The sequence below is a fragment of the Hemibagrus wyckioides genome, linkage group LG13 (genome assembly GCF_019097595.1).
Source record: "Hemibagrus wyckioides isolate EC202008001 linkage group LG13, SWU_Hwy_1.0, whole genome shotgun sequence".
Taxonomy (NCBI): Eukaryota; Metazoa; Chordata; class Actinopteri; order Siluriformes; family Bagridae; genus Hemibagrus; species Hemibagrus wyckioides.
The window spans coordinates 26197413-26211653 of NC_080722.1; the positions used below are offsets into that span (position 1 = coordinate 26197413).

Here is a 14241-nt window from a genome sequence, read left to right on the forward strand (position 1 = left end):
AGAGTGGACCAGCTCCATCTGACCTCAAAGATCTTGTTACTCCTCACACTGCACCTCGGTCCCTCAGATCCACTAGCACTGCCCGACTGGTCCACTATCTCTCAGGGTCAGAGGAAGGTCTACATCTAGACTCTTCTTAGTTCTGGCACCGAGGTGGTGGAATGAGCTTCCCCTAGATGTCCAAACAGCTCAGTGAATGTCTTCAAACGATGGATGAAGACCTAACTCTTCCTGAAGCACTTAAACTAGCACTTATTTTTTCCTGTTTGTTTTATGTACTGTAGTGTTGTATGTAAGTCTGTGTTCTATTGAACCAGTTTTAATAAATTCATTGATAGAGACCTAAAGCACTTTTGTATGTCGCTCTGGATAAGAACGTCTGCCACATGCCAGAAATGTAAATGTATTGAACATGAAGAATAATAATTTGTCATTTTTCTATTTGATAGATCAGTTCCCTTTTCTTTTCAGTCTGGTTCCTCTCCAGGTTTCTTCCTCATGACTATTCAGAGAGTTTTTCCTTGCCACTGTTGCCTTTGTTTGGCTGATTAGAGATTTAAATATAAATATATGTTTATGTTATGATTATTAATTTATCTCACAGACACAGACACTTAAAGAGTGGATGCAAAAATAGGAACAGTTCAAAATATAGCAGACAGTTCTGGGCCAGATCTGGCATTAAGCCGGCACTGCTGGCTGAGTTCTGGCATGGCAAGTGGTATGTCAACCAGATGCGGACCAGGTCTGGCGGTGATGGCACTGTTCATATGATGGCATGGCAGATGTGGCCCAGTTATGGTTTGGTTTATGTGGTGTGGCCCAGTGCTGGCCCTGTGCTGGCCCACGTCTGGCAAACCAGACATGAGCCACCAAAGGGCCGACATTCTTTGTGGTATGTGGGCCGAGTGTAAGTGAATTGTGTGGGCCAGACCTATTTTGCTACCTGGGTAGGAACAGCAAACAAGCCAACAGGCATGGGGAAAAAAGCAGGGTCAAAACAAGCACAGGTGGATCAACTGGGTACAACAGGCTCTGAAAATCGTGGTCAAGAGCAGAAAATACTCAACAACTTAACTTATATATAACTGAACAATTCAGGATTAAGGGCCTTGCTTAGTGGCAGTGTAATGTAATGTATATCTGCTAAATAAAGACAACTTAACTTACATTATTTCCAGTGTCACCCAAATGAGGATGAGGTTCCCTTCTGAGCCTGGTTCCTCTCAAGGTTTCTTCCTGAGATCATCCCAGGGAGTTTTTCCTCACACCATCACCAAAGGCTTGATCATTAGGGATAAATGTTTCTAAACTTCTGTAAAGCTGCTTTGAGACAATGTCTATTGTTAGAAGTGCTATACAAATAAATAGAATTGGCTCTTTATTCTCATTTTATATATCAGGGGCCCAGCGGTGGCAGCTTGGTGGACCTGGAACTCAAACTCACAACCATCTGATCAGTGTTCCAACACCTTAAGCTACCACATCCCTATGCATATAAACAGTGCTAACAGAAGATACTAATTAAACACAGATAGATGGTAACTAGGCATGAGGGAGGGAGTCCAGGGTGGCCATGTTTTTATTCTGTGGTGAAACAGTGAGGTGCGAGAGGATGCTTTAATCTGAAGTGACTTACAAATGAGGAAATACATGCAGAGCAAAATATATGAAGCAGAGGACAAAACAAGATTTCTATTTGCATGCTAGAGGAGACAGTGCACAGAGTAGAGGTTAAAGTGTAGCTTAAGTGTAGATTTGTATAATTTTTGGAGTTAAGTGTTCATTGAAGAGATGGGTGTGAAGATGATGATGGATTCTGTTGTCCTGGTTGAGGTTCATTCCACAGGTTCATCTTCTTCCAGGAAGATCATTCCACTGCTGAGGGTTTGATGATTTAAATCTGTAGAGCTGCTCCTTATTGCTCCTGAAAGGCTTTTTTTTTAAAAAACTATAAACAAAAAACAGCTTTTACTATAATTATAAAGTTTATCTGATCTCATTGACTGGTACCAGAATCGGTTTATTGTGGTCATTTATTGGTCTACAAATGATATAATGATATGCATCAATAAACTTCCTTACTGTAATCTTACACTATATGGCCTGTTGTTTATCTTCAGCTTCAGCTTTTTTTATAAGCAAGGCTCTGGACATGAAGAAATGTTCGTCTGCAGAATTATTGGCACCCTTCTTTTTAAAAAGAAAAAAAAGAAAAAAAAAATCGACAAAATGAATAACTAACACATACAACACGTGCATGCTGAGGCACTGGGACAACCTGATCCAATTTTGGATAGTGAAACCTTCCCAAGACTAAATTTACTGAAGTCTTTAAATTAACTAAACAAATGAACCCCACAAGAGCAATTAAATTAAGTGGAGCTGAGCTTAACTGGACACAGGAGCTCCAAAAAATGAGCTGTGTGGTAGAAATAAATTAGCTAGAGTTTGTACATATTATGAAAAGCACTAGACTTATTAAATGATATGTAAATATATAAATAAAGGTTATGATTAAGGGAAAAAGCCAGGCAGGGATTCATATTAAAGTGCTTAGTGTCTGTCCTCCTCTTTCTGTGTGAATTATTACACTTCAGGTTTTTGTTTGACCGAGATATCAATTTGTGTATGTTTGTGTACTCATTGTCTCTGTCTCTGTGTGTGTGTGTGTGTGTGTGTGTGGAGTGTGCATGAGCAGAGTGGAAAGCTACCGGTTTAGGCCTCGCTGTGCTATTTATACCCTGATCAAACACTGCAATCTACATGGCACGTCAGAGGAGCACTAAATCTCCTGCCTTCGCCCTGTTACCATGGTCACACGAGTGTCCGTCAATTACTTTAAATATGCTACTATCAATAATCTCACACGTGTGAAAGAAAACATTTCGAGCAGTGACATTTGTTCAGGACCACTTTGTTTTGTCATTATTTCTTTCTTTTTTTTAGGAATATAATTGTGCATTTACGCACCTTGATTGTTAAGTTTTGCCCAAAGCACATTTCCCAAGCATTGAAAATAATTTTTATATGCAGTGAAAATCAGTTAAATGGTTAAAATGGTGAAGATAAATAGTAAATAGTGCCCTCTGGTGTTAAAAGAAGAAGAATAGAGTCGATCCATGTTTTTATTTTAACCGCTTTAACTGGTCAGATGTGCTGGTTTGGCAGTTGATTAGATAACTACATGTTCATAATAACAGAAAAGGGTTTGTATTAAGAAGAAATCGGTCAAATGTAGTTAACTGCTTAACTTCATGAATATTCTGCATTACGTTATTAAAACGTTAATGACCAGACTGTTCTTTTCCTTCTCTGATCTTTATTCTATCTTGATATCAGCAGCAGTGACCTAAATGTGTATCTAATCCTGGAATATATCTCTTATATCTTGACAGTTATCTCAGTAATAAGCTTTATTACTGTTTATTACATACTTATAAAGCCATGAAACTTTCCTACAGCACAGTTATTCACTCTGACATAAAGCTATGGACATATAACATCATGCTAGCTGTAATCGTTCTCTAGTCTTAAACCAATCCAAATTCCCCATGTGGACAAAACGAACACGAACTAAAAGAACCTGTGTATAAATTTTAATCTGATCATGTACAAAGGCTTTCATAAGTATTCGTCCCCTTGTGTTTTACAGCATGGAGGAAAATTGAGGACATGAATCTACACAAAGCTGCTCATAATATTAAAATAAGTGGATGAATTAATATATTTAATTATTTATTATTATTTTATTTATAAGTTAATTTAAAAAAAAAAATAGTTCTGGTGCAATTTTAGCTTAATTGAGTGTGTAAACCCCAGAAACAAAAAAACATCAAGAAAAAGTCTAGAGCAAAGTTATTGAAAAGTATAAATCAGTAAACAATGAACAATACTTTACATCACTTTACCTCATTTACTTTACTTTACTTTAAATTACTGTATTTACATTACTTTACATTACTAAGTTTTGGCTTGAAAATAGTGAAATGAGAATGTAAACAAATGAAAGTAGAAGCAGACACACCCAGGGAAAGGAACGATTTCTTCTTTAAATAGCTCAAGGGAAAAAAACACTATCTTTTTTCTACACTGCTCATTCTGCCCCCGGCGCACGTTGTTTATCTGTAATGATTCCTGGCTGCACCTAAAAGCCAGAAAGTCGTTCACCGGGTGATTTTATTACCTGTGTTTGCATAATGTTTTTTTTTCTCCTCAGGAAGACGGGTATCTGTTTACCATTAACCTAGAATTTCACTTAGGAAGACTGAAGACAACACGCCGCTGTTGGAGGCTCTGTGCTCAGGACAGAGAGGGTGTGGTGTGTGTATTGTGCTCTCTCTTGCTTATAAAAACATGACATGAGAAGAACATAGTCAGTTTTGCAAAATCCAGTGGCAGGATCAGGCAACAGGCTCTCGCAGGTTAAACACGTGTTCATATTATCATGCAAATATCTGACTCTGCTTATATAACTGATTCCAAACAGTGACCTCCAGTTAAAATGTTGGGAATGTATTCGCTCTCAAAAAATTTTCTTTCTAATACGTTCCCAGCTTTACACAAATCTCTTGATCTGCAAGGCAAAGCTTTTACTCAAATGTGACCTAACGGTCTCAGGGGAGTTGATTTATTTTTAAAGTATGTAACTGTGTAATTTCTTTAACTTTTTTTTTGCTAGCTCAGCGTTTTCTTATTAAGATAAAAGCAGGAGCCTTTTTGAAATTTCATTAAAATGTCACCAGCAGTATAGTAAATAAAAGTTTCTTGTCAGACGTTCATGCTGTCTGCGAGAGATAAATTCTAGCTGCAATTATTTATTATAGCTATGAGTTTTACACTTTTACAGTACTTATATTACCACTGACCTGCACATGCTACCTGGAGTAGGGCACGGTTTTACAGCTGGATATGATAAAATAATACTTTGGAGATCACACAGGATTAGCGCTCGTCTAAGACTATGGTCTCGCGCCACAGTACCTGAGCAATCTTTTAGACTTTTATTATCCATCATGCCTACTCCGATCAAAGGGTGCTGGTTACTTGGTAGTACCTCAAGTAGCAAAGGCTACAGCAGGGGGCGGAGCTTTCTCTTTCAAAGCCCCACAGTTATGGAACAGCCTTCCAATTAGTGTTGGGGATTCAGACACAGTCTCAGTGTTTAAGTCTAGGCTGAAGACACATTTGTTTAGTCGAGCTTTTAATGTATAGTTTTCTTAGGTAAAGGAGCAGATCTGGAAGGTTCATGGTCATAGAGTGTTTGGTGACTGGGATGTCTGGATGCTGTCATCTTACCACCCTCGCAAGTCGCTCAGGTCACTGACTGTGAAGTGGTTGGGCGCTTTATGTCCCGGGAAGCCTTCATGTCTGTGACCTTCTGGCTCTCCCTTTTAGTTATGATGTCATAGCTAGTCTTTACACATTTTACACATAATCTACATTGTCTTAAACATCACATGATCAGAAGCATACTTAATATCTTTCTCTTTCTCTCTCTGTCTTTCTCTGTCGAACAATACACCACACTCCTGAGCTCCCAGTGTTTGCCAGTTCCATTGTGACCACTGCCTCTACCCCTGGTCGGAGTCTAGTCACTTGATGGTGCCCACTGATGCTGTAGATGGATCTGTGTGGACAGCCTGTGACCCAGGAGACAGTCATGGACAGAGCCACTTGGGGACTTTCACACCGTCACAGATCTGCCGTTACATCTGTCAGCTTCTGACAGCAAAGAAAAAGTGTCTATAATGACCTCAGAATCTACACTGACCTAATAGTTCCTCATGGGCCACTGATTGCTGTTGTAGAAAGGACATTAATCAGTTACATTATTTACTGTCCAGTGTCACCCAAATGAGGATGGGTTTCTTTCTGAGCCTGGTTCCTCTCAAGGTTTCTTCCTCATAACATTCCAGGGAGTTTTTTCTCACCACTGTCACCACAGGCTTCTCATTAGGGATAAAATAAATTGAGGATAAAAAGTATTTTAATAATTTAATTTAATAATTTATTTTAAATAGAGAGAGATATGAGAGGAAGAAAACACAAGGCTTGCTTTCGTGTAAAAATAATCAACAAAATGGTTCATACCAGTGAGCGAATATTTTTTTCATACTTTTTTTTAAAGAAAAAAAAATAATTTACAGTTATATTTAAGGTTGTGGAATATACATGAAACAAATGAGCTCCTATTATTACTGAGATTATCGCACACATAAACAGACCTCTGCTTTACCAGCCTCTGATTTTTCCTCGCTTGAAGTTTGATGAAAATGCAGCTTGTCTTGTTACTGAGAAACTATAAAGTCCTCTGTCCTGAAGTGTCTCATGGAGCAAATCATATCGCTGATCTCCGAGACTCTTTACATAAATATTAAATAAGCATCTTCTGCTTTTAATATTTTTATTGAATTTTCCAATATACATAGCATTTAACAAACCCCCAGTGCTTACCAACGAAAGCGTAGAGTAGCGTTCATGCTGTCCATTAATCCCAATAAGAATTACAGGTGTTAAATAAAATAAAATAAAATATATTGTTTAATTAATTCCAATAAGAATTACAGATGTTATTAAAAAGAAAGAAAGAAAGAAAGAAAGAAAGAAAGAAAGAAAGAAAGAAAGAAAGAAAGAAAGAAAGAAAAAATAAATAAATAAATAAATAAATAAATAAATAAATAGGAAAAAAGGGGAAAATAAAATTAAAAATAGAGCATTATCTGAAATGGTCAAGATAATCAATGCAAGGGCGCCACATCTTAAAGAGGTTTAGAAAGACAACTACGCCTCCTCCAGAGCAGCTCCAAGTAATGGCACAAGAGGATCTAACTCTAATCTGTGTTGAAGAACCACCGAGAGGGTGTTAAATATTGATCACCAGAAACACGTCCAGAACATGTGAATTAAAGTACCCTCAGCACGCTGACGTCTACTGCACAAAGAGCAATACGCATCTCCTTACAGAAACCTTCACCATATTAATAATTATACTTCATTCTTTTATCTTTTTCAGTAGCTGTCTCTGTGAAGTGTGTAGTTGTCACTACAGCAAAGTTAAGTTGCCTTTATTTGTCACATATACATTACAGCACAGTGAAATTCTTTCTTCGCATATCCCATCCTTGGGGGTTGGGGTCAGAGCGCAGGGTCAGCCATGATGCAGTGCCCCTGGAGCAGGGTGGGGTTAGGGTCCTTGCTCAAGGGCCCCAACAGTGGCAGCTTGGCGGTGCTGGAGGCTTGTACCCCGATCTTCCGGTCAATGGCGCAGAGCCTTAACCACTTGAGCTACCACTGCCCCAAAGCTATATTATAAAATAAAACTGTGATTTCCCAATAAAACAATTTCCCTAGCAGAGATTTTTCAGGCTACTACACATCTGTCAGAGCTGCTGATGTCGAAAATGAGTCCACACCTTCTGCACGTTACTTAAATCACGTTATGACTGAAAGGTTCACCATCACGTGTTAAGACCTTGTGCTACAGATGATATGAAACTGATGCTGACAACTCATTTATCAAGCTTAGTTTATTTCTATTTTTAAAAATCATATAAAGTAAAAAAAAAAAAAAACAATACATAAATACATAAATATCACAGGTGGCATCATGTGCTTTAAGACAGTGTACAGGTCTTTCACACCTGCTATGACCCTATAAGCAAAAGGTCATCGTTTGCTTTACACGATAACATCAACGGCAGTTCAAGTAAAATAACTCTTCATCTAAAAAAAGGAAGAAAAAAAACAGAGATCGACAGTGCGCAAAACTAACTTCAGTGCGCGTGAAAAATACAACAGTCTGAAAGAGTTAGAGGATAGGAACAGAAACAGAGAAATAACATGTCGACATACTGCTTGAAACAGATGAAACTGACTGAAATGAAATTCAGGTGAACAGGTGATCATCTGCCTCACATGCAGACACACAGCAAACACTTTTCAGTCAGATCTTTTCAAAACAAACTGTGATTCTGATAAAAACAGGCCAACACTGTGGAAAAAGATGACCTCAGCAGCACAAAGACCGATGGGTTTATTAAAACTTGTGTGGCATGAGATTGTCAATTTAACGCTTCTGTCCATGACTAAATGAAAAATCAAATGACTTTGGTACAACATTAACAACAACACTAACAACGAAGGTCAAGAAGTCATTATTAAAGGACCAGGATGTAGTGTAGTGTTGCATCTTTGTTTAACAAAAAAATGTCGTTTGCATCTCGTCTTGAATTAGTGGCATGTTCTTATTACTTCAATATAAAAGAAACACAATGCGCGGACGTGCATTTTAAGAAAAAAAAAACAGCATCAATAATTAATAAATTGCAAATTTTTCACCATATTCTGAAGCCTCATAAAACAAGGCTAGGAAATGCCAGCAGAGGACAGGATGAGCTTGGGTCCATTCATTTACCATGGTGTCTTCAAAGCACCGATAGAACCATCAAATTACAAAACATCAACTAACAATAAGGCATGATGTATCATTGGAAAGTAAATCAACAAAAAGAAAAAAAAACAGGTTCAGCCACGGACTCGAGCAGGCAAATCGCTGGCCATGAAAAGGACTGTCCATCTTTCAGGCGACGGCAGCCACGCTGTCACAGTTCTGAGTGCGCTCTGCTTCAGGTTTGGGAGACGAATCGTGGGTCTTGTCCCAGCAGGACAGGGCAGTGAGTAGAAGTTGCACTCCACCCAGCAGCACACAACTCCCACTGAAGTAGAAGGCCAGATCATAGGACTGCAGCCAATCATAGAACCAGCCTGAAAGGACAACAATAAGAACGCATTAGAGCAATCAGCTAGCAGCATGCAGGACACACAGAGCAGATTCTCTTTATCCTGAAAATATTCATCAGGAATCCAAAGTCAAACCAGTAAAATGAACAACCACAATGAGAGGAAAGTTCATCTATGGATTGGTACTCAGATGCAGTGGATAAAGGTATGGGTTGCTTACCTACAACTGGAGGTCCCAGCATGATCCCAAATCCACCGAAGAACATCAAGATCCCGTAGGCCTCAGTGAGCCGCTCTATGCCAACCACCTTGGTGGTCATGTAGGGTGTGATGGACCAGTTCCCTGAGAAGAAACCCAACACTGCGGAGATTACCTGGAGCCCTATGTAGCTCTTAATGAAAGGGATGAGCAGCAATCCCATGCCGCTGCCCACCAGTGTGACACCATAGAGAAAAAAGCTGTTCATCCAGCGGATGTCCATCACCATTCCCAGCAGCAGCTTCCCAATACCTCCTGCAATAGCAAATATTGAGACCAGAGGGACAACGCTGATGCCCTCAATCAAGCCCTCACTTTGGGCCACGTCCTCCAGGAAGAGCAGTGGAGGAAATGCCCCAACGGTGTAGAGGAACAGTGCTAAGCACATGGCTACAAACACCCGGTCCCTCATTCGTTCAGCGATGGAGTGTAAGTAGTCTATGTAGGCTTTTTGCTTCTTCTTGAGCAGTTTTACCACGGCTGAACAGATCAGCAATTCCTTTTCAGAAGCCAGAGTGTCTTTGGTCTCTGCCGTTATCAGAAGATCAGTGACAGACAGGTCCTTTTTGATGGAGTGGTCCAAGGCCAGGGGTCTTTCTCCAAGCTTCTCCTCAGCCTTCTCCACCAGGGCAGCTCTCTGCTTGAGGTAGTAAGCAGGCAAGTGCAGCGGCCTCATCAGTCCACCACAGGCAATGATGTTCAATGCAAACGATCCAATGAGCAGCAGGCAGCCATCGAGTCCAAAAAGCTCAATGAATTCGTTCTGTGCGGTGGCATAGAGGAATCCTCCAATACTTGTACCTAAAATGTGATGATGGATTATTCAGAACTAAAATCCAATGTAACATTACAATACATTTGATGCTAATGGTTATTAACTAAGGGTTATTATTATCTATGTTTAACGTGCTTACCTGTAGTAACAATGCCAAGAGCAAGGCCACGCTTCTTGTCAAAGTACTGGCATGTGATGGTCACAGTAGCAGCATACAGGAGTCCACAGCCTACTCCTGTTTAACAGAAAGCACGAGGCTACTGCGGGGGAAATTATACAGATCCGCTAGCAAACTATACGGTTAATGCTCAAATGTAATTTTAAAGGAATGCATGCTTCGTGCAGCTGACTTTCCTACACCCCCATTCCAAATATATTTAACAACCAGCACAAGTTTTACCGTATTATCATCAGCCACAAACACACAATGTTCTTTAAAATGTCCATTTCAACATCACTGCTAAAAAAGTCCCTTGTATCACCTGTATAAATGTTCTAAATGTTCCTCCTAGGGTGATCAGAGAAACATACAGTAGTTCAACCCTGAACACTGACGCCATTGTTAGTACACTGGCCTAATTTTACTACCGTGAGGCCAAGGATTATCTTCACAAACATAAACACAGGACATACCAACGACTACGCCATAGGAAAACATGAGGAAGTGGACGCTGGGGGCAAAGGCGCTCAGCATAAGGCCTCCAGAGATCATGACTCCACTGAAGATGGTCACGGGCCTGGCGCCGAAATTTACCACACAGGCACTGCAGATGGGACCTGTGCAAGAAAAAGGAGATTAATATCACCCTGTTATAAAAAGCAATACAGAAATGATGATGAAAAAGCAGCAGTTTATTAAGCTGTATTATTAAAGCCAGTCTACAATAAACTGATGAACAAGTGCACAGATGAACTCAAGATTTCTTGCAACAAAAATTTTGGCAACAACAAACGGTGCTTCAAAAAGCATTTAGCTTTCCAACAGTGTGATGTAAGGTTTCTTTCACATATCTAACTGCTTGCTTCATAAGAAGACGTGCTGTCAGTGCTGACAAGATCAGATCAGGGCTTATCATTTCAACAGGGTTGAGAACACTATAACATTTACACGGTATTTCTTCACTTTCTATGAAATCCAGGGCTTAAAGATTGACTCATCGCTGCTAGTTACTGAGTACGTGTATGAAATTAGTGATGTCTGTTTTTTTACACAGTAAAAGGAATTGGTAACTTTTTACTAAAATACATTTCAGTACAGATTTATTTCATGAACACAATCCAACTATTCAAATATCAGGCTCATGATTCAAATGTGTCTGAAAACACTGTTTATTAGAACCATGGAGGTTTCTTTTGATTATTCCAGCAGGAAAAGAACCCCTCTCTGAGAACCGCAGCTCCTCACCCAGGCTCCTCGTTATATCTCAGTGCAGGTGTTTAAACTGAAAGGGATTTCCTGTTAAGTACTTAGGCTATTATATGAAACAGTATGCTGAGTATGCAAGCAGTCTCTGCAGAGCGCATGCCAACTCAGTGAAGAATTTATGGCTGTGGCTTCAAAGTGTAACTTGCTGGCGTATACACACACACACACACACACTCTTTTTCTTTACTGAAAGTTCAGCCTTCTGATGCCTGGCTGTTGAATGGTTCCTCCTTCTCTACAGATCTGTGCACACCGTGACCTGGATAAACTTTTGCTCCAGTTTACCGGTTACATTTTAATGTATTATCCAACTTACTCGCAATGAGGCCGACCCCAGAGACGAGGGATCCCACCCACGCGGTCATCCCCTTGCTCTCTTGGAAGGCATTGAGCCACTCGGGATAAAGCACTCCGACAGACTGGGGTGAGCCGTAGGCGAGGAGCTGGGCTGAGAACGAGGCCACCACAATGACCCAGCCCCAACCTCCGTCCATGGCTTTCTTTGAGCTCTGAACACTCATTCTTAGATGCTGGGTTCTTCAAAGAGATCCTGTAAAGACAGAAAAGCCATCACATAAACACACACCTATACTTTCTTGTACAGGGTGGGGCGCAGAAACTTCACTTTTTTTAAAGGCGAATGAGTGCAAAATTGTGGCTGATAAACAAAATTTATTTTTTGATAATGAAAGAACATAATTTCAATCTTCAAATCATGCTGTTTTAAACAAAATATCTTGAAGGTGGTGGCCACCGTTCTCTATGCACTGATGCATCCGATTTCTGATGTCTCCCTCTACACGTTCCAACATGTCCACCGAAATTCTGGCTATTTCCTGCTGAATAACATTCTTCAGCTGAAGCAGGTTTGTGGGGCGATGTTTAAACACCTCTGCCTTGAGGTATCCCCATAAAAGATCGGGCGAGCGCGCCGCCCACAGGATGTCACCTCTAATCGAGATGAGCCGTCCGGGGAACATTGCCCTCAAACATATTGGAACGTGTAGAGGGAAACATCAAAAATCGGTTGCATCAGTGCATAGAGAACGGTGGCCACCACCTTCAAGATATTTTGTTTAAAACAGCATGATTTGAAGATTGAAATTATGTTCTTTCATTATCAAAAAATAAATTTTGTTTATCAGCAACAATTTTGCTTTCATTCACCTTCAAAAAAGGGAAGTTTTTGCGCCCCACCCTGCAGTTTTAGCCCAATTATTCATTAACAGTAGCAGAACTAGTAAATATTTCCAGGTTTGGCTTTCACAAGAATGACATGACCTGTTAACAAACACCACTTACCTCAGCTCAAAAAATTCAATTCATTTGTATAGCATCTTTAACAACGCACATTGTTTCAAAGCAGCTTTTTCCAACCGTGGCAGCTTGGCAGTGCCAGGGCTTAAACCCTGATCTTCCAGTTTAACGACCCTGAGCCTTAACCACTCAAGCTACCACCGTCTCTAATGAGAAGCCTGAGGTGATGGTGGTGAGGAAAAACTCCCTGAGATGATCTGAAGGAGGAACCTTGAGAGGAACCAGGCTCAGAAGGGAACCTCATCCTCATTTGGGTGACACTGGACAGTAGCTAGCACCATGTAAGAGCTTCACTCTATAACGGGTTCCTGTACAGAACATGAAGTAATGGCTCCTCTACCCTATCTAGTGCACTAGGACATATGGAGTGGTTTGGACATGAACCGGTTTGTTGCTTATATTGTTTGTGCCTCATGTTGTGACGTTCTGGAAAAGGACAATTTCAACGTTTTTTGCTTTTGTTTTTTCATCATTATTAAATAACCGGATGTCAACAGAATAACAATGTAAACACGCCAATAATCTAAAACATCTCAAAAACAAATCATTAAAAACGCGGAAACGAAAGTACCAGCCGTGCTGAACAGTACACACGGATAAGTCGAGGTTAGCTCTATCAACAACAGAATTAAAAACGAATTAATTATAAAGTTATAAAGAAAAAATAAGACTTACCCAGAAATGTGCAGAACCAGACGCGGTACCGGAATGAGAGCGGTTAAGATGCTGAAGTGCCTCTCTGGGCCGCTATTGGACCGAACCTTAATATCATGGCGTTTTGGATAAATGACAAGAAAAACCTAGTCGATGTTACACTTTTATTCAGCTGAATCATGCCAGCTGTCGTGTGTGAGTGTGTGTGTGTGTGTGTGTGTGTGTGAGTGTGTGTGTGTGAGTGTGTGTGTGTGTGAGTGTGTGTGTGTGTGTGAGTGTGTGTGTGTGTGTGTGCTCAGACAGTGTGCTGGAGCCGCTTTTGTTACGGCGGTGCTGAAACCGGTTTGAAGCTGTTCCCGCTGGTCTGATCACATTTCGATGCTCTCTATAACTTCCCAATCATTTACAGCACACAAAGGCACCACAGAAAAGCCCAGTTACACTGCGTCTGATTTATAATGAAGAACTCGTTCGTTTGGTCTGAAATGGAAATGCCGGTGCGACTGGACAAATTTGTGAAAACGTAACAGGAAGGGCCGGGCAGCACTGTTAAATACAGTTAGCATCCATGCTAAATGTGTGTATTATGTATTACTGGTGACTGTGTTGTGCTGTCGTGGATCGGTTCCGGTCCAAACCGGTTACTGAAGACACAACTGTCACTCACCAGTGTCCCACATCCGAAACCGGCCACGTCCTTACCAGCACACTAGCGCACTACATAGTGCACATCTACACTGTGTAGCCTGAGACGGTGTGCACTTGGCTATATAATAGGCTAGTATGCGGTAAGAGCGGTTGCTATGGAGATCTGAGGTTACCAGTAGCGATCAGAAAACCGAACTGTGGAGAGGGAGAGGATGTTAAATAACTGTTGTTAAGAAACGTAAGCTGAATATTAAACCTTTTTTTTTGCAGGACTTTTCTAATAAGTGTTTATAGAAAAACGTGTAACTAAACAGGGATTTACAAAGATACACTATATTGCCAAAAGTTTTGGGACACCCCATCCAAATCATCCTAGTTCCAGTGAAAGGAACTCTTAATGCTTCATTTCAGGCTCCCAGC

General features: G+C 40.4%; 1 protein-coding gene across 1 annotated transcript; it reads right to left on the minus strand.

Moving 5' to 3' along the window:
• Positions 1-7511: 7511 nt before the first annotated feature.
• On the minus strand, positions 7512-13479 carry slc16a9b (solute carrier family 16 member 9b). Its single transcript, XM_058406241.1, has 6 exons — positions 13195-13479; positions 11519-11752; positions 10410-10553; positions 9916-10011; positions 8963-9802; positions 7512-8766 (listed from the first exon to the last, which is right to left on the minus strand). Exons 2-6 carry the CDS (start codon positions 11721-11723, stop codon positions 8582-8584), a joined length of 1470 nt encoding a protein of 489 aa, XP_058262224.1. The 5' UTR covers positions 11724-11752; positions 13195-13479; the 3' UTR covers positions 7512-8581.
• Between the last annotated feature and the right edge of the window lie 762 nt (positions 13480-14241).

Excerpts from the sequence above, each read along its gene's own strand:
- slc16a9b (XM_058406241.1), bottom strand. The coding sequence starts at position 11,723 with ATGAGTGTTCAGAGCTCAAAGAAAGCCATGGACGGAGGTTGGGGCTGG. Across the intron at positions 10,554-11,518 it reads TGGGGTCGGCCTCATTGCGA|GTCCCATCTGCAGTGCCTGT; the intron begins GTAAGTTGGATA and ends TTTCTTGCACAG. Across the intron at positions 9,803-9,915 it reads TCTTGGCATTGTTACTACAG|GTACAAGTATTGGAGGATTC; the intron begins GTAAGCACGTTA and ends ATCACATTTTAG.